Genomic DNA, 20,143 nt, shown 5'->3' on the forward strand with positions numbered 1-20,143 from the left:
CCACCCCAAAACAAATAGATTAAAAAAAAAACCACCCCAAAACAAATAGATTAAAAAAAAAACCACCCCAAAACAAATAGATTAAAAAAAACCCAAAACAAATAGATTAAAAAAACAAAACAAATAGATTTAAAAAAAAACCCAAAACAAATAGATTAAAAAAAAAACCAAAACAAATAGACTAAAAAAAAACCCAAAACAAATAGACTAAAAAAAAAAACCCAAAACAAATAGACTAAAAAAAAAACCAAAACAAATAGACTAAAAAAAAAAACCAAAACAAATAGACTAAAAAAAAAAAACCAAAACAAATAGACTAAAAAGAAAAACCCCAAAACAAATAGACTAAAAAAAAAACCCAAAACAAATAGACTAAAAAAAAACCCAAAACAAATAGACTAAAAAAAAAACCCAAAACAAATAGACTAAAAAAAAAACCCAAAACAAATAGACTAAAAAAAAAACCCAAAACAAATAGACTAAAAAAAAAAAACCCAAAACAAATAGACTAAAAAAAAAACCCAAAACAAATAGACTAAAAAAAAACACCCAAAACAAATAGACTAAAAAAAAAAAACCCAAAACAAATAGACTAAAAAAAAAACCCAAAACAAATAGACTAAAAAAAAAACCCAAAAACAAATAGACTAAAAAAAAAAAAACAAAACAAATAGACTAAAAAAAAAAAACCCCAAAACAAATAGACAAAAAAAAAACCCAAAACAAATAGACGAAAAAAAAACAAAACAGACAAAAAAAAAAAACCAAAACAAAAAAAATCTACAAAATAAAAACCTCACAACCAAAAAAAAAAAAGCCACAACAGAAACCCCAAAGAAAGAAATAAGAAATAACAAATTTCAGTCCAACCCATCCAAATCTCAGTCCTTTGCTTTTGGTTTTACTTTTGGTCTGAACAGGTTAGTTTTTAGTGCTGTCTTGGTGCAACTGTGAGTGGAACTGTGATTTTATTTTAGGCTTTTATTACTCTTCACAGTCATTTTTGGTTTGTTTTGGTTTTTTTTGGGGGGGTGGGAGGGGATTTGTTTTCCTTTTGGTTTGGTTTTTGTTTTGTTTTTCTTTTCTAAGCTATAGAAATCCTTCCTGCAGCATGAGGGCCGTTGGCATTTTTGAGAGGTTGTTAGCTGGGGAGTGGGGAGGGAAGGGAGGGGGTTTGGGGGAGGGGAGGGGTAGCATCCATGTTCTCCTTTTTGTTTTTGAAACTTGTTTGTAAACATGAATAAATCTGCCCTTTTGTTAAAATAAAATTGCAGCCATGGTTTCTTACAGAGTTAGTGACTCTTTAGTCCTGGGAGTGGGCAGTTTGCTTTCCTCTCCCCCTTCGTAGGTTGCACTGCCTTGGATGAGACCCACAAAGGGCATCATAGAACCGATCAGGATGAAAGAGACCCTCAAAGGGCATCACAGAATCGATCAGGATGAAAGGGACCCTCAAAGGGCATCACAGAATCAACCAGGTTGGAAGGGACTCTCAAAGGGCATCACAGAATCAACCAGGTTGGAAGGGACTCTCAAAGGGCATCACAGAATCAACCAGGTTGGAAGGGACTCTCAAAGGGCATCACAGAATCAACCAGGTTGGAAGGGACTCTCAAAGGGCATCACAGAATCAACCAGGTTGGAAGGGACTCTCAAAGGGCATCACAGAATCAACCAGGTTGAGAGAGACCCTCAAAGGGCATCATAGAATCAAACAGGTTGAGAGAGACCCTCAAAGGGCATCATAGAATCAAACAGGTTGAGAGAGACCCTCAAAGGGCATCATAGAATCAAACAGGTTGAGAGAGACCTTCAAAGGGCATCATAGAATCAACCAGGTTGGAAGGGACTCTCAAAGGGCATCACAGAATCAAACAGGTTGGAAGGGACTCTCAAAGGGCATCATAGAATCAAACAGGTTGAGAGAGACCCTCAAAGGGCATCATAGAATCAAACAGGTTGAGAGAGACCTTCAAAGGGCATCATAGAATCAAACAGGTTGGAAGGGACTCTCAAAGGGCATCATAGAATCAAAAAGGTTGGAAGGGACCCTCAAAGGGCATCACGGAATCAACCAGGTTGGAAGGGACTCTCAAAGGGCATCACAGAATCAAACAGGTTGGAAGGGACTCTCAAAGGGCATCATAGAATCAAACAGGTTGAGAGAGACCCTCAAAGGGCATCATAGAATCAACCAGGTTGAGAGAGACCCTCAAAGGGCATCATAGAATCAAACAGGTTGAGAGAGACCCTCAAAGGGCATCACAGAATCAAACAGGTTGAGAGAGACCTTCAAAGGGCATCATAGAATCAACCAGGTTGAGAGAGACCCTCAAAGGGCATTACAGAATCAAACAGGTTGGAAGGGACCCTCAAAGGGCATCACAGAATCAATCAGGATGAAAGAGAGCCTCAAAGGGCATCATAGAATCAACCAGGTTGGAAGGGACTCTCAAAGGGCATCACAGAATCAAACAGGTTGGAAGGGACTCTCAAAGGGCATCATAGAATCAAAAAGGTTGGAAGGGACCCTCAAAGGGCATCACGGAATCAATCAGGATGAAAGAGAGCCTCAAAGGGCATCACAGAACCATAGAATTGACCAGGTTGGAAGACAGCTCCAAGCAGCCACCGCAGAACCCAGAGCAAAACCTTTGAGGATCCAAACTGCTAGAGAAACCTCAGCCTCAATAATAACACAGACTTAGCACCCGTGAGCTATGGTGGATGTTGCAGTGGGTCAGTAGCCCAGCCCTAAGGTGGCCCTAGCTAGCCAGGGGGCCAGCCAGGCCCCCCAGCCTTTGAAACCCTCCACCACGCACCCGGTGCTCACCCGTGCGCACTCACCTGGGGTGCCAGGTGGAGGATCCCTTGGCCCACAATGGGCCCAGCTTAGGGCTGGGCTCCTCCTGCACTGCTTATAAAAGGCACTGAGCAGGGAGGGCAAAGTGGCCACAGCTGGGGTGGGAGGAGACTGCAATTGGCCTCAGGTGCTGCGGGGGTGGGAGGAGGAGGAGTGAAAAACAAACAAATGCCACCAAATCCAACCAAGGAGAGCTTTGGCTAACAGCCAGGTGGGAAATCAAACAAATCAAACCCCAAAGCCTCCTGGAGAGAGCATCCAACCAGACTGGCACATGGGAGATGTTTTCCAGCTAGGGTGGGACAAGGGAGATCTCCTTAGAATCATGGAGTCAAGCAGGTTGGAAGCGAGCTCCAAGCTCATGCAGCCCAACCTAGCACCCAGCCCTGCCCAACCAACCAGACCATGGCACTAAGTGCCCCAGCCAGGCTTGGCTGCAACACCTCCAGGCACGGCCACTCCACCACCTCCCTGGGCAGCCCATTCCAATGCCAATCACTCTCTCTGCCAGGAACTTCCTAACAACATCCAGCCTAGACCTGCCCTGGCACAGCTTCAGGCTGTGTCCCCTTCTTCTGCAGCTGGGTGCCTGGCAGCAGAGCCCAACCCCACCTGGCTACAGCCTCCCTGCAGGCAGCTGCAGGCAGCAATCAGCTCTGCCCTGAGCCTCCTCTGCTGCAGGCTGCACCCCCCCAGCTCCCTCAGCCTCTCCTCACAGGGCTGTGCTCCAGGCCCCTCCCCAGCCTTGCTGCCCTTCTCCAAACACCTTCCAGCACCTCAACAGCTCTCTGCAGTGGAGGAGCCCAGAACTGGACACAGCACTGCAGGGGTGGCCTGAGCAGTGCTGAGCACAGGGGCACAAGAACCTCCCTTGTCCTGCTGCCCACACTGCTCCTGAGCCAGCCCAGGATGCCATTGGCTCTGCTGCCCACCTGGGCACTGCTGCCTCCTCTGCAGCTCCTCTCTGCCACCACCCCCAGCTCCCTCTCTGCCTGGCTGCTCTCAGCCACTCTGGCCCCAGCCTGCAGTGCTGCTTGGGGCTGTTGTGGCCAAAGTGCAGAACTCTGCAGAGCTGCTGGGTGGAGAAGGACCTTGGAGCTGCTGGTTGGCAGCTGCTGGACGTGAGCCAGCCTGTGCCCAGGTGGCCAAGAAGGCCTCCAGCATCCTGGGTCAGCAGTGGTGTGGGCAGCAGGAGTGGTGAAGGGATGCGACTGTCCCTCTGTGCTGGGCACTGCTGAGGCTGCCCCTTGCATCCCAGGTTCAGTTCTGGGCCTCTCACTCCAAGAAGGACATTGAGGGGCTGGAGAGTGTCCAGAGAAGGGCAACCAAGCTGCAAAGGAGTGTGGAGGACAGGGCTGAGGGAGCTGGGGGTGGTTAGCCTGGAAAGGAGGCGGCTGGGGGCAGACCTCATTGCAGCTGCTTGCTTGGACATGGAGGTGGGGCCCGGACTCTTGTCACAGGCAACCATGCCCCTGCTCACTGCAGAGGGGATTGGATTAGATGACCTTCGGAGGTCACTGCCAACTCAGTCCCTCCTGCGATTCTGTGAACAAGTGACAGGGCAAGAGGAAACAGCCTCCACTTGTACCAGGGGAGCTTCAGGTGGGGTACGAGGAAAACTTTCTCCACGGGAAGAGTTCTGAGGCACCGGAGCAGGCTGCCCAGGGAGGTGGTGGAGTCGCCATCCCTGCAGGGATTCACCATCGCGGATGCGGTGCTGCGGGACGTGCTTCAGGGGCAGTGGTAGCGCTGTGAGCTCCAGGCCAGCGGTTGGACCTGATGGTGTCAAAGGTCTCTCCCACCCTCAGCACTCCTACGATTTTTAAGAGCCTTTTAACTCGCTCGGCCTGGCCGGTGCTGGCGTCTCCAGCTCGGGCAGTCGCCCGGCAACGCGGCGGCGCCGCGGCTCGGCCCCTTTAAGGGCGAATCGAGCACCTACCGCACCGATAGGGCTGCGGCACGGCCCCGCCTGCAGGCGGCGCCGGGCGCCAATGGGCGTGCGGCTGGGACGGACGCGCTGCTGGCGCCGCGGATGAATCCGGGGCTCGGCCGGACGCGCCTGGCCGCGCACGGGGGCTCGGCCGGGGCTCGTCCCAGCCCTTCGGCGGCGCCGTTAGCCGCCGCGCTCCGCCCATGGCCTCCGCGCTGGTAAGAGTCGCGGGCTTGGTCCCGCTCCGCCTGTGGCCTCGGCGCCGGTAAGGGCTCGGCCCCAGCGCCGGGCAGCCCTCCAGTGAGATGCAGCTGCCGACTTGCCAGCTGCCACCGCGGCCGGCGGATGTCGCCCGGCGCCAAGCTCTGCGCAGCTCCTGCCGGTGCGGGGCACGCTTTCGCCGCGCTTACGCTGCCTGCGAGCCGGTAACGGCTCCTGAAAGGGATCAGGGGATGGCGGGCTGCCCTCAGCCGGACCCTGCCATCTGCGTGCTCTTTCCCCCAGGAGGACCCCGTCTTGATCCGGTCTTTCCGGGGCCACCGAGCGGCGGTGACGGGTGTCGCGTTCAACGCAGATGCCGCGGGGCTGGGTGAGTGCAGGGGGCCCGCGGCGGGGGCCGGGCCGGCCTCCGTTTGCTTTCCGGGCGGGGCGGGTTCGTTGCCTCCCAGCGTCGCTCCGGCAGCAGCGGGCGGGTCCGGGCGCAGGTCCGGGCGCGGAGGCGGGGCGGGCTCCCGCGCCGGCCGGGCGGGCCGAGCAGTCTCTGCCCCTTTCTTAAGCGACAACTTTTTGAGCAAACCACGCGGCGGGAGGAGGGGTTTGTCCCGCCACCGGAGAGGAGGAGGAGGAGGAGGAGGAAGTAAGTGAGGGGAACGCCGGGGCCGGAGGCTGCCTCCGTGCTGCCGCTCTGCTCACCCTGCAAACCTGGAAACCCCCGGCCCCGCCGCCGAGGGACGGGCTGAGGACTCGGCCGGCCGCCCGAACCCGCAGCCGGGAGTTTGGGGGAGGCGAGAGGGGTCCAGCAGCAGCGCACGGGGGAGGCTTTTAACCGCCTGCGATGAGGATCCGTCTGGCGAGAAGATGGACGTGGATCCGCAAAAGCTGCGTGTTTCTCGGCTTCGTGACCGTCGCTTACTTCGTGGTGGAGCTGTCAGTTTCTTCCTTGGGTGCCTCCCTCGCAGGGGAGAGCATCACCAAGGGGAAATGGGACAGGCACTTCTCTGGCAGAGCAGAAGCAGCCTTGGACTTGGCCCGTCCGGTTTATACCAAGTCCCCTCCCGATCCTTCTGCCCCAGGAGAATGGGGCAAAGCCTCTCGCCTGCAGCTGAGCCCCGAGGAGAAGAAGCAGGAAGAAGAACTCATCGAGAAGTATGCCATTAACATTTATTTGAGTGACAGGATCTCTCTCCACCGGCACATCGAAGACAACCGCCTGAGCAGCTGTAAAGCCAAGTCCTACGACTACAGGAGGCTGCCCACCACCTCCGTTGTCATCGCTTTCTACAACGAAGCTTGGTCGACCTTGCTGAGGACCGTGCACAGCGTTCTGGAGACGTCCCCTTCGGTGCTGCTCAAGGAGATCATCCTGGTGGATGACTTGAGCGACAAGGTCTATTTGAAGGCTGATCTGGAGAAATACATCAGCGGCCTGAAAAGGGTTCGCTTGATAAGGACCAACAAGCGAGAGGGGCTGGTCCGCGCACGCCTGATCGGTGCCACCTTCGCCACCGGGGACGTCCTCACCTTTCTCGACTGTCACTGCGAGTGCGTCCCGGGCTGGCTGGAGCCGCTGCTGGAGAGGATCGCTGAGAACCAGAGCGTTATCGTTTGCCCTGTCATCGACACCATCGACTGGAAGACGTTCGAGTACTACATGCAGACGGCGGAGCCTATGATCGGGGGCTTCGACTGGCGCCTGACCTTCCAGTGGCACTCGGTGCCCAAACACGAACGCCTCCGGCGCAGGGCTGAAACCGACCCCATCCGATCCCCGACCATGGCCGGGGGCTTGTTTGCCGTCAGCAAGAAGTACTTCGAGTACCTCGGGACTTACGACACGGGGATGGACGTGTGGGGAGGGGAGAACTTGGAGCTGTCCTTTAGGGTTTGGCAGTGCGGGGGCATGTTGGAGATCCATCCTTGCTCCCATGTGGGCCACGTCTTCCCCAAGCGTGCGCCCTACGCCAGGCCCAACTTCCTGCAGAACACGGCGCGGGCGGCCGAGGTCTGGATGGATGAGTACAAAGAGCACTTCTACAACAGGAACCCTTCTGCGAGGAAGGAGAACTACGGGGATATTTCCCAAAGGAAGCTCCTAAGGGAAAGGTTGCAATGCAGGAGTTTTAGCTGGTACCTGAAGAACATCTTCGCTGAGCTACACGTCCCAGAGGATCGTCCCGGTTGGCACGGGGCTATCCGCAGTGCGGGGATAACTTCCGAGTGCCTGGACTACGTCTTGCCAGAGCATCATCCCACCGGGGCTCACCTCTCTCTTTTTGGCTGTCACGGTCAAGGAGGCAATCAATTTTTTGAGTACACCTCGAACAAGGAGATTCGATTTAACTCCGTAACCGAGCTGTGCGCCGAAGTCCCCGAGAACGAAGACTTCATAGGTATGAGGAGCTGCCCAAAAGATGGATCTCCTCTCCCAGAAGTCATTATCTGGCATTTCAAAGAGGATGGGACCATTTATCACCCTCGCTCGGGGAAGTGCCTGACCGCTTACCGTACGGCGGCGGGGCGTGCCGACGTGCAGATGAGGACTTGTCAGCCCGGAGATAGAAATCAGATTTGGAAGTTTGAGAAATAAATCACTGCTGGCTGCAGGAGCAGCCTTGCGTGGGGCTGGGAGCTCCGAGGCTTCCACCTGCGGGAACAGATGGTGACATCCGACCGAGTGTCTTTTGGATGCGCCTGTAGTGGCGTAGAAACTGCATCTGCTGTGGTGAACTTGGGAAAGGAGGAGTAACTGCTGGGGGGTGTTGTAAAACATTGACTGTGTGGGAAGCAGCTGGGGGGTTAGTTGCTAAAATGTTACATATTGATCTGAGGCCTCTTTTATTTTTGTACAACTTGGATCTGTTATTTTCATACACTTGGTTGCTGTCCTGATTGTTAGGGTAAAGCAAAGGCTTTTGAGTGGACTGAGGAGGGATTACTCTTTGGTTTACTCCTCTCCTTTAAATAATTACTACACATATGAAACCTGCAGGATAATCTCATATGAAAGTAAAGAATTTTGAGTTAGAGAAGGAAAAAAAGGAAAAAAGAAGGGCTTGAAGTAAGGAGGAAAGCAAAGGACTGGCAGTAAGAAAGGAGGGGAGCAAAGGACCTGAAGTAAGATGGAAAGGGAGAAAAGAAACTGAAGTAAGAAGAAAGGGAGCAAAGGATTGGCAGAAGGAAGGAGGGAGGGGAGCAGAGGACTGGCAGTAAGGAAGGAGGGAAGCAAAGGACCTGAAGTAAGAAGGGGAGGGAGCAAAGGACTTGGAAGGAGGGAGGGGAGCAAAGGACTTGGAAGGAGGGAGGGGAGCAAAGGACTGGCGGAAGGAGGGAGGGGAGCAGAAGACTGGCAATAAGAAGGGAGGGGAACAAAGGACCTGAAGTAAGAAGGGAGGGGAGCAAAGGACTGGCAGAAGGAAGGAGGGAGGGGAGCAAAGGACCTGGAATAAGAAGGGAAGGGAGCAAAGGACTGTCAGAAGGAGGGAGGAAAATGTGCCTGGAGCAGTAGAAATTTGGGTTCTTGGATGAAGTGAACTGACTTATGTCACAGGTGATTAGGAGATCTGTACCTAACCCCCCAAGTGATGCTACAGTACTGTGTGCTAGGGTCAAGGGCGATGCAGAAAGGTGAATCTTAAGCCTTGCATCTCCAGAGTCCAAGGGGTGGTTCAAGGTGGCAGCAGTTATGATGCATTGAAGAAGAGGAAGGGGATTTTGTAGCTGGGTCTTGGAGCTGCTCTGCAATGTTTGTGGCTGTCTGGAAACCTTCTCTCCTGAGGGTGAGTCAGAAACGTGGTGACAGTGCAACCAAGGGCATTTGGCAGTACCATAGAAATGGGCATGGCTGCAAATAAGGATTCTGTTTAAAAGTGATAGAGGAGGAAGCAAAGCTGAGGACTGCCTGAGCTGCTGCTGCTATTTTTAGCTCCAAATTTCATGTCTGTTGCCTCTGTGTGAGGTTTTTCCATGCTAAGCTGAGCATCATAGGGCCACAACTTGTGTCACCTCTACCATCTTTCCATTTGCAGGGGAGAGGAAGTAGAGAGGAAAACGTGGCCTGGTTTGTTTTGCATGATGCATTTTTGGCAACAATTTGGCACACATTGGCCCTAGGTAGACATTTGAAATCATGCAGCATAAGCTGCCTCTGTCTACTTATGATGGTACCATGAGACACCTCAGGCAAGGTTGGGAAGTTGAAAAGTAAGGAGTTGAAAAGGCAAAGAGCAGCTTGCTGGAAGACAAGGGGGATTGATGAGGTGCTTCATAGAACAACTTTAAAATGCTCTCTGTATCTTATGCTGAGTTTTGAAGACTCTTGGTGGTTGAGACATGGCACTGATGAGTTTTGAGTGTGGTGGCAGGCAGTGGATGTGCTGGGGAAAAAAAGAATCTTCTCTTGGGACTTGTGGGTTTTAGAATCATAAAATCAAACAGGTTGGAAGAGAGCTCCAAGCTCATCCAGCCCAACCTAGCACCCAGCCCTGGCCAGTCAACCGGACCATGGTACCAAGTGCCTCATCCAGGCTTGGCTTGAACACCTCCGGGGACAGCATCACTTCCCTGGGCAGCCCAAGGGAGCAAATGAGCCTTGAAATAAGTGAAGACTTGCCAAAAAGCAAGACTGAATGGAGACTTGCTCTTGAGTCGTCAAGTTTGCATGGAAGGAGGCAGTTGTAGAAGGGAAACAAGGACATAAAACAATTGTGGAGCTGCGGATGTGGCATTGAATCACTCTACAAATGTTTGCCACTGTGTGGCATGGGTGAGTTTAAATCTCTAACTTACTGCCTGCCAGTGCTAGGAGAGATGATCTTCAAGGTCCCTTCCAACCTAAACCATTCTATGAATCTAATTTGTTTGGGGTTCATTTTAACCTTCCTTTCCCCTGAAGCTGATTTATGGCTTTCTTTTTTTCCCTCCTCTCTTTACAAGGGAATTTCTTTGCTGTATAAGGGAGACAGTGCTGAAAAATTCCATTCCACTCTGCAGCAAGGAATTAGAAGACAGAATCCATTTATCAAGTTTTCAAAGGCAGCCATATCAAGGCAATAAATTCTAGAAAAAGGGGGAGGTTTGGGTGTGTGAAAAGCTTACTGTAGGTTATTGCAGTCAATAGAAATGACAGCAAAAAGAGCTGGTTTCTCCTGCATGGCAGAGCATAAGTTGTCTGTGCAATTCTTCCTTGGGTGAGGGAGATTAAAATGTAGACTATGCAACTTTGATACACTTCACCTTTTTTAGGCAAAAAAAAAACCCAACCCCAACCCTACCTTTCATGGGAAAACAAAACCCAAACTACCTTTGTGTTAAAACTGACATTGAAAGTGTTCCTTATCTATTGAAGCAATAAGTGAGCCTCTCTTTAAAGCTCTCTCTTTGTGTGAGCCTCCTCTGTTTCCCTCCCTCCCCAGTCTAGTTTTGTGGTTACTTAAAAGGTAAAAGGAAATAACCTGGCCCTAAGGAAATAAATAACATTGGAATAAAGGACATTGAAATAATTCTTCCCAATGTGAAGGGAAAAAAAAGGTTGGGAGAAGGGAAGGAGGCAGAGCTAGAGGAGAAAGAAAAAAACCCTTTCCATTTCCCCATTCCTTTGGTTTGTATCCCAGTGGGAATAAAGAAGTGGGGAGATGGGGAGGAGACAGAGCTAGAGAAGGAGAAACAAGGGGAAAAAAATCCTCTCTGTTTCCAGTTCCTTTTAGTTGGGATCCCAGTGGGAATAAAAAAGGTTGAGAGATGGGAAAGAGTCAGAGCTAGAGAAGGAGAAAGAAGAAGAGGAAGCAAAAATCCTTTTCCTATTTCCAGTTTCTTTAGTTTGGCTCCCAATGGGAATAAAATAGTTGGGACATGAGTAGGAGGCAGAGCTAGAGAAGGAGAAACAAGGGAAAAAATCCTCTCTGTTTCCAGTTCCTTTTAGTTGGGATCCCAGTGGGAATAAAAAAGGTTGGGAGATGGGGAGGAGGCAGAGCTAGAGAAGGAGAAAGAAGAAGAGGAAGCAAAAATCCTTTTCCTATTTCCAATTTCTTTAGTTTGGATCCCAATGGGAATAAAAAGGTTGGGAGATGGGGAGGAGTCACAGCTAGAGAAGGACAAAGGGAAGGAAAGAAAGCAAAACCCTTTCCACTTCTAATTCCTTTAGTTTTGAACTGAGTTGCAGCAATCCTAAAGCAATATTCCCAGCCAGTTGGTGCTCAGGATGTGCAGATGTCTGGAAAATCTGAAGCTCTGACAGGTGTTGGGTTTGTTTTCCCCTGTCCTGAGTTTGCAAAGGTAGGGAATGTTGTATATATTTTAAACTACTGACTTGAAGTGACTTAAAAGAAATTGAATGTAAACTTTAACACTGAATAAATAGAGGAGGGCTTTGGGGTTTCTTCTGGGCAAATAAACTTCAGGATGCTGATTCAATGTTGGTGGTATGCTGGCTCTCTTCATTCCTCTCACCTGCCCAGAGCTTCAACTGAGAAGTGATAGTTCAAGTTCTTCAGAAATCTCCTCTGGGCTCTCTTTCCTCCCCTGCTCTGCCCTGCTGAAGCTGTGTTTGGAGTATTGTGTCCAGTTCTGGGCTTCCTGGCTCAAGAAGGACCGGGAGAGGGTACAGCAGAGGCTACAAAGCTGCTGAGGGGACTGCAGCATATCTCTGGTGAGCAAAGACAGAGAATTTGCAGGGTTTCAGACTCAAAAGCTCTGACTGGAGGGGAGGATCTCATCAGTGCTGATCAATGGTTAAAAGGTGGAGGTCAGGAGGTCAGGACCAGGCTTTGTTCAGTGGTGCCCAGTGGCAGGACAAGGGGTTATGGGCCAAACTTGAACATAAGAAGGAGGAACTTGTTGAATTGAAGGGTGCTGGAGCAGTAGAGAGGTGGTTGAGTCTCCATCTCTGGAGACACTTAAAACCAGCCTGGATGTGTTCCTCTGTGACCTTGTGTAGATGACCTTGCTCTGGAAGGGAAAAACTTCAAGTGTCATCCCCCTGCCAACTCTACCATTCTCTGAGTTTGTTCACTGTGCTCAGAATTCCAGACTGGGTGCCTTGACAGAAGGTTCAATTCCCAAGTAGAAAACACTGTCAGGCATTTGTGTTGTGACTCTCACCTGTGACTTTATCACACTGAGATTGGCAGAGTAAGGTCACCGATGAACCCAAAGCCAGACAATCATTACCTCTGACTGATGATATCTCTTCTTTCTTGCCAGCTACCTCCTCCTTGGATGGCCTTCTTATGGTGTGGAAGCTGAAGGCACAGTCCAGAGCCTACAGATTTGTAGGCCATGAGGAAGCAGTGAGCAGTGTCCAGTTCTCCCCAGATGGGCAGCTGCTGGCTTCGGCTTCTCGAGACCGCACTGTCAGGCTCTGGGTTCCTTGCATGTGAGTGGGGGATGCTGGCTGGGAACCTCATCCCTGTGCAGTGTTTGTGTCTCTCCCAAGAGAGATTGAAAAGGTGCATGGATGGCTGGAGAGCAGCCCTGAGGAACAGGACCTGGGGGTATGGAGTGATGAAAAGCTCAACAGGAGCCTGCACTGTGAGTGCAGCCCAGACACAACCCTGTGCTGGGCTGCAGCAAGAGCAGTGTGGGCAGCAGGGCAAGGGAGGGGATTCTGCCTCTTGGCTCTGCTATCCTCAGACCCCACCTGCAGTCCTGGGGGTAGCTCTGGAGTCCTCAACACCAGCAACTTTTGGAGGCAGTGCAGAGGAGGCCACCAAGATGCTGAGAGGGCTGCAGCAGCTCTGCTCTGAGCACAGGCTGAGAGAGTTGGGGCTGTGCAGCCTGGAGAAGAGAAGGCTTCCAGGAGAGCTTGGAGTGGCCTTGCAGGATCTGAAGGGGGCTGCAGGAGGCCTGGGGAGGGACTATTGACAAGGTCTGGTAATGAGAGGAGGAGGAGGAATGGGTTTGAAGTGGCAGAGGGGAGATTGAAAGTGGATGTGAGGAAGAAGTTGCTTGCAGGGAGGGTGGTGAGAGACTGGCACAGGTTGAGAGTGGTGAGACACTGGCACAGGCTGAGGTTGGTGAGACACTGGCACAGGTCTCCCAGGGAGGTGGTGGAGCACAGAAGCACCCAATGTGATCAAAGATCACATTGGGTGCTTCTGTGCTCCACCACCTCCCTGAAGGTCTTCAGTACCAGGTTGGCTGAGGCCTTGAGCGACCTGTTCTAGTGGGAGGTGTCCCTGCCCATGGCGGGGAGGGTTGGAACTGGATGATCTTTGAGGTCTCTTCCAACCTAAACCAGAGTGGTAGGTTCCTCTGGAGACCATCCAGCCCAATGCCCCTGCCAAAGCAGAAGCACTTAGGGCAGCTCACACAGGACCACATCGAGACAGCTTTAGGGGGGGGAATTGCTCTGTGCCTTTGTTTATCCATTTGACTTTTTTGGTTACGTTTTATTCTGACTGATTGTTGTTGTCATTTTTCTCTTCCTCTTAGCCATGGAGAATCCTCAGTCCTGAAAGGTCACACAGCAGCTGTTGGCTGTGTGAGCTTCTCCCATGATGGTCACTTTCTGGTTTCTGCATCCAATGATAAGTCAATAAAGGTCTGGAGCGTCCGCAGCCAGCGCCTTGCCTTCTCCCTCTTCCAGCACACTCACTGGGTTCGCTGTGCCAAGTAGGTGTTGGCCTTACTCACTTCCTAAACAGGCAGAAAGTCTCTCAGAGGGGGTTTATTGCCCAGGGTGGGGCAGGTTTTGAGCTAGATTTCTAGCTCAGACATTAAAAAAAATGGGGAAGAGAGAAACTTAGAAGCGGAGGAGTATTGGAGGCTGTGAGCAGAGAGGTGAACACTGCAGGGATAGGTCCTCAGAGGGCAGCAATAGGTGAGTAAATTTTCATTGGAGCATCAAAAGCTTTATGGAATCATAGAATTAACCAGGCTGGAAGAGAGCTCCAAGCTCATCCAGCCCAACCTAGCACCCAGCCCTAGCCAATCAACCAGACCATGGCACTGAGTGCCCCATCCAGTGCAACCTAGCACCCAGCCCTGGCCAATCAACCAGACCATGGCACTGAGTGCCCCATCCAGTCCAACCTGGCACCCAGCCCTAGTCAGTCAACCAGACCATGGCACTAAGTGCCCCATCGAGTCTAACCTAGCACCCAGCCCTGGCCAATCAACCAGACCATGGCACTAAGTGCCCCAGCCAGGCTTTTCTGGAACACCTCTGGGGATGTGGACTGCACCACCTCCCTGGGCAGCCCATTCCAATGCTTGTCACTCTCTGTGAAGAACTTCCACTCTCCCACAGCTTGTATCTTTCTCCTTTGCTGCTTCTGTTGTGCCTGCTGCTATCTTCCCCTGCTGCGGTTTTGGCTGCTGATTTGCTGCTTCACTGCTGCTTGACTCCATCCCAGCTTCTTTAAGGTTGTTATGTTCTTGTGTAGTTTATCATTCTATAACAGTGTAAGGAGACTAGAATCATAGAATGGTTTAGGTTGGAAGGGACCTCAAAGCTCAGCCAGTTCCAACTCTCTACCATAGGCAGGGACACCTACCACTAGAACAGCTCACTCAAGGCCTCACCCAGCCTGGTCCTGAACACTTCTAAGGAGGTTGTGGAGCTCAGAATCACAGAATGTGATCTTTGATCTGTGTGATTCTGTGCTCCTCAACCTCCCTGGACAACCTGTGCCAGTGTCTCACCACCCTCGCTACAAACAACTTCTTCCTAACATCCACTTTCAATCTCCCCTCTGACACTTCAAACCCATTCCTCCTCCTCCTCTCATTACCAGACCTTGTCGATAGTCCCTCCCCAGCCCTCCTGCAGCCCCCTTCACATCCTGCAAGGCCACTCCAAGCTCTCCTGGAAGCCTTCTCCTCTCCAGGCTGCAGAGCCCAAACTCTCTCAGCCTGTGCTCAGAGCAGAGCTGCTGCAGCCCTCTCAGCATCTTGGTGGCCTCCTCTGCACTGCCTCCAACACTTCCATGTCCTGCTTGTGCTGGGGGCTCCAGAGCTGCCCCCAGGAGTGCAGGTGGGGTGGGAGGAGAGCAGAGCCAAGGGGCAGAATCCCCTCCCTTGCCCTGTGCCCACACTGCTCTCGCTGCAGCCCAGCACAGGGTTGTGTCTGGGCTGCATTCACCCTGCAGGCTCCTGTGGAGTTTTGCATCCCCCCAGACCCCCAGGGCCTAATTTCTTTTTAGGGTGTTTTTCCACATCCTGAGTTGTGGTGAATTTACTCTGCTGGGGGAGGGATCCAGTCTCCCTATCACACCTGGGTTAGAGCTAATAAAGCAGAATCTATGAATATAGACTCATAGAATCAATGAGGTTGGAAGAGACCTCCAAGCTCATCAAATATCTACCACTAAGAATGAAGTTAGAGTCAGCCTTGCACACACTGATTTTCCTATGTGCTTCCTAGTTCATGGAATCACAGAATGGTAGGGGTTGGAGGGGACCTCTAGAGATGATCCTGTTTAACTCCCCTGACAAAGCAGGATCTGCTAGGGCAGGGCCAGACAGGAATGTGTCCAAATGGGTCCTGAAAGTCTCCAGTGAAGGAGACTCCACAGCCTCTCTGGGCAGCCTGCTGCAGGGCTCCAGCACCCTCACACAAAGAAGCTCCTCCTCCTGTTGAAGAGGAACTTTGTGTGTTCCAGTTTGTATCCACTGCCACTTGCACTGCCACAGGACAGCACTGAGAAGAGCCTGGCCCCTTCTGCTTGTTACCCACCCTTAAGGTGTTTGTAAGCATTGCTCAGGTCCCCTTTCAGCCATCTCCGAACTAACCACCCCCAGGGCTCTCAGCCCTTCCTCATCACACAGAGATTCCAATCCCTTTGGCATCCTCACAGCCTCTGTCAGACTCTCTCCAGTATCTCCCTGTCCCTCTTGAACTGAGGAGCCCAGAACTGGACACAACACTCCAGATATGGCCTCACCAATGCAGAATAGAGAGGCAGGAGGAGAACCTCCCTCAGTCTGCTGGCCCCACTTTTAAAGCTCCCCAGGGTACCATTGCCCTTGTAGCCCACAAGTTCACATTACTGTCCCGTGGAGAGCTTCTTGTAGCCCACCAGGCCTCTAAAGTCTTTCCAGGAGGCTGCTTTCCAGCAGCTAACCTGCACTGGTGCATGAGGCTGTTCCTCCCCAGGTGCAGGACTCGTTGAACCACCTTAGGTTCTGAAAGCTTGCTTTGTGTTCCTGAGTGTGCACCTTCAGTCTCTTGCTGGCTTTTAATCCTTTGAAGCAAAAGGACAGATTGGATCTGCTGTGTTTAAAGTCAGTCTTCTGATTTTCCTCAGGCTTGTGTCTTCATTTTCCACCCCCCTCCTTGAGCTGCATTCACTTCTTTCACAGCCTTCCCTTGTTTCTGGATTTGTTATGCACAGTAGGGGCTTCCCCAGCTATTTTTGGAACGGTGGTGGCAATAAAAGACTGGTCCTGAGTCAAAAAGGAGCTCAAAAGAAGTGGCCTTTGGAGTGCAAGTGAAGCTTCAGGCAGCATTTAAAGGCAGACAAGAAAAGATTGTTCTCTGATTTTATTTATTCCCTCCCTATCCATGGAAAAAATCTGCAGCTAAGAGAGGCCTGGCTGAAACCTCCTGAGAAAGAAACTTAACACTGGTGGAGTGCAGAGCCCTGCACTGCTTGCTGAAAGGGAAAGAAAGAAAGAAAAGCTGTAGGAAATGCTCTGTGGAGGGTTTGGGGACAGTGTTTGAGAGTCTTTGTGTTGTCAGGATGAAAAAGGATAAGGATTGGAGAAGTTACAGACAGTTTTCCTCTGCTGGCCTAGGAGTAATCATGATTAGATGATCCTTGTGGTCCCTTCCAACCCTGACTGATTCTATGATTGCTTGACTGACAGTTTGATGGAGTCATTTAGGTTGGAAAAGACTTTCAAGATCATGGAGTCCAAGCATTATCTCTACCCATTCTACCCCTAAGCCATATCCCCAAGCACCACATCTTGTGTGGCTTTTAATCCTCTCCAGGGATGCTGACTCCATCACCTCCCTGGGCAGGCTGTTCCAGGGCCTGACTACGCTTTCAGTGCAGAAATGAGTCTTAATATCCATCCTGAACCTCCCCTGGTGCAGCTTGAGGCCACTGCCTTTTGTTCTGTCACCTGATGCTAGGGAGAAGAGAGCTCACAGGAGAGAATCTAATGCAGGTTAAAATGGAGCTCAAGATTCTGGAAACAAATCATGTTCCTGCTAAGAAAAGTTCCTGCTGCAAGAGTGGACAGGGACTAGAAAAGGCTGCCCAGGGAGGTGGTGGAGTCCCCATGCCTGGAGGTGCTCAAGAAACCTGTGGCCATGGGGACATGGTTTAGTGGCCATGGTAGGATTGGGTTGGTAGTTGGACTGGATGATCTTGGAAGGCTTTTCCAGTACAAAAAACTCCATGATTCTATTCTATCCTCTTTGTCTTTTTGCCTGGGGTCTTCTATGATAATCTCTTTCACACCTGAAGATGCCAAATCTGAGGCTGCTTTTCTCCCCATGCATCTTTCTCTTGCTTATTGCTCTGTTTTTAACTGTAGCTGGCTGCAAAAAGGGAGAGGAGTGGCAGGGAGGAGTTTTTCTTTTTATGCCCTGCAGAGGGACCTGGCCAGGCTGCATGGGTGGGCAGAGGCCAAGGGGATGAGACTGAACAAGGCCAAGGGCAGGGTTCTGCACTTTGGCCACAGCAACCCCAAGCAGCACTGCAGGCTGGGGCCAGAGTGGCTGAGAGCAGCCAGGCAGAGAGGGAGCTGGGGGTGCTGGCAGAGAGGAGCTGCAGAGGAGGCAGCAGTGCCCAGGTGGGTAGCAGAGCCAGTGGCATCCTGGGCTGGCTGAGGAGCAGTGTGGGCAGCAGGACAAGGGAGGTTCTTGTGCCCCTGTGCTCAGCACTGCTCAGGCCACCCCTGCAGTGCTGTGTCCAGCTCTGGGCTCCTCCATTGCAGAGAGATGCTGAGGTGCTGGAAGGTGTTTGGAGAAGGGCAGCAAGGCTGGGGAGGGGCCTGGAGCACAGCCCTGTGAGGAGAGGCTGAGGGAGCTGGGGGGGTGCAGCCTGCAGCAGAGGAGGCTCAGGGCAGAGCTCATTGCTGCCTGCAGCTGCCTGCAGGGAGGCTGTAGCCAGGTGGGGTTGGGCTCTGCTGCCAGGCAAGCAGCAACAGAACAAGGGGACCCAGGCTCAAGCTGTGCCAGGGCAGGTCTAGGCTGGATGTTAGGAGGAAGTTGTTGCCAGAGAGAGTGATTGGCATTGGAATGGGCTGCCCAGGGAGGTGGTGGAGTGCCCATGGCTGGAGGTGTTTGAGCCAAGGCTGGCTGGGGCACTTAGTGCCATGGTCTGGTTGGTTGGGCAGGGCTGGGTGCTAGGTTGTGCTGGATGAACTTGGATCTCTCTTCCAACCTGCTTGATTCTATGGTTCTATGCCTATGAAAAGTTTCAGATGTGAGAGAATCACAGGATGCCAGGTTGGAAGGGATCCCAACCATCATCTGGTCCAACCTTTCCTTTGAATGTGACCCATCTCAATTCTAAACTGCCATTCTTGGCTCTGGTGCTTTGCTGCTTATGCCTCTAATGCCCTATCTAGGTGATATCAGTGTAGTCATTGCTGTGTTTGTATGTTGCAGGTTCTCACCTGATGGAAGGCTGATAGCATCTTGCAGTGAAGATAAATCTGTTAGGATCTGGGATACAAGAAATAAAACCTGTATTGATAACTTCTTAGATTATGGAGGGTAAGTGTTACCAGGAGAAAAAAACCTGTTCATGTCAATTAATGTCATGTTTAGTGGCATTAACCATGTTAGAGGTGAAAGTAGAGCAACCTTCTACCACCCATGGCTACTAAAATCATTCATTTCATCTTTTTCCTGAAGAGGTTTGGTAATTTACTCACCTAATTCACAGCCTCACAGAGTGATCTGGGTTGGAAGTGACCTGCAAAGCTCATTCATTTCAAGCTCCTCTGCAGTCAGCAGGAACATCCCCCACTAGATCAGGTTGCCTAGAGCCTTCTCAAGCCTAACCTTCAATATCTCCAAGGATTGGGCTTCAACTCTCTCCCTGGGCAACCTGTTCCAGTGTTCCACTACCCTTATGGCAAAGAACTTGTTCCTGTTTTCCAAGAGGCAAGAAATGAGGATCATAGAATCATAGAAGCAGTCAGGGTTGGAAGGGACCACAAGGAGCAGCCAGTCCCAACCCCCCTGCCATGCCCAGGGACACCCTACCCTAGAGCAGGCTGCACACAGCCTCAGCCAGCCTGGCCTCAAACACCTCCAGCCATGGGGCCTCAACCACCTCCCTGGGCAACTCATTCCAGCCTCTCACCACTCTCCTGCTCAACAACTTCCTCCTCACCTCCAGCCTCACTCTCCCCACCTCCAGCTTTGCTCCATTCCCCCCACTCCTGCCACTCCCTCACAGCCTCAAAAGTCCCTCCCCAGCTTTTTTGTAGCCCCCTTCAGATCCTGGAAGGTCACCTGGGAGCCTCCTCTGCTCCAGCCTGCACAGCCCCAACTCTTTCAGTCTGTGCTCACAGCAAACTGTTTGTCTGGACCTGGGGGTGCTGGGAGAGAGGAGCTGCAGAGGAGGCAGCAGTGCCCAGGTGGGCAGCAGAGCCAATGGCATCCTGGGCTGGCTCAGGAGCAGTGTGGGCAGCAGGACAAGGGAGATTCTTGTGCCCCTGTGCTCAGCACTGCTCAGGCCACCCCTGCAGTGCTGTGTCCAGTTCTGGGCTCCTCCATTGCAGAGAGATGTTGAGGTGCTGGAAGGTGTTTGGAGCAGGGCAGCAAGGCTGGGGAGGGGCCTGGAGCACAGCCCTGTGAGGAGAGGCTGAGGGAGCTGGGGGGGTGCAGCCTGCAGCAGAGGAGGCTCAGGGCAGAGCTCATTGCTGCCTGCAGCTGCCTGCAGGGAGGCTGTAGCCAGGTGGGGTTGGGCTCTGCTGCCAGGCAGCCAGCACCAGAAGAAGGGGACACAGCCTGAAGCTGTGCCAGGGGAGGTCTAGGCTGGATGTTAGGAGGAAGTTCCTGCCAGAGAGAGTGATTGGCATTGGAATGGGCTGCCCAGGGAGGTGGTGGAGTCTCTGTGCCTGGAGGTGTTGCAGCCAAGCCTGGCTGGGGCACTTAGTGCCATGGTCTGGTTGGTTGGGCAGGGCTGGGTGCTAGGTTGGGCTGGGTGAGCTTGGAGCTCTCTTCC

The 20,143-nt window shown here is 51.8% G+C and overlaps 2 protein-coding genes across 7 annotated transcripts in view; both read left to right on the plus strand.

Moving 5' to 3' along the window:
- The first annotated feature begins 4,960 nt into the window (after positions 1-4,960).
- POC1B (POC1 centriolar protein B) overlaps positions 4,961-20,143 on the plus strand; it is a 36,472-nt gene continuing 21,289 nt past the window's right edge. For 3 of the 6 annotated variants that reach the window (XR_010304962.1, XM_064154931.1, XM_064154930.1), the window contains exons 1-4: positions 5,298-5,382; positions 12,210-12,381; positions 13,440-13,619; positions 18,574-18,681. Coding sequence is in view for 5 of the 6 variants with exons in the window: in XM_064154931.1 (XP_064011001.1) it covers positions 12,236-12,381; positions 13,440-13,619; positions 18,574-18,681 (434 nt within the window). In the remaining variant the exon portion in view is untranslated. Of the gene's footprint in view, positions 5,012-5,040; positions 5,059-5,297; positions 5,383-5,632; positions 5,650-12,209; positions 12,382-13,439; positions 13,620-18,573; positions 18,682-20,143 lie in introns of those variants that run through there. The other 3 variants (XM_064154932.1, XM_064154934.1, XM_064154933.1) reach the window with 3 other exon arrangements.
- Positions 5,671-7,933, plus strand: GALNT4 (polypeptide N-acetylgalactosaminyltransferase 4). Its single transcript, XM_064154929.1, has one exon. The coding sequence runs from the start codon at positions 5,848-5,850 to the stop codon at positions 7,597-7,599; it is 1,752 nt and encodes a 583-aa protein (XP_064010999.1). The 5' UTR covers positions 5,671-5,847; the 3' UTR covers positions 7,600-7,933.

Source organism: Pogoniulus pusillus, chromosome 15 (genome assembly GCF_015220805.1).
Source record: "Pogoniulus pusillus isolate bPogPus1 chromosome 15, bPogPus1.pri, whole genome shotgun sequence".
NCBI classification, from domain to species: Eukaryota; Metazoa; Chordata; class Aves; order Piciformes; family Lybiidae; genus Pogoniulus; species Pogoniulus pusillus.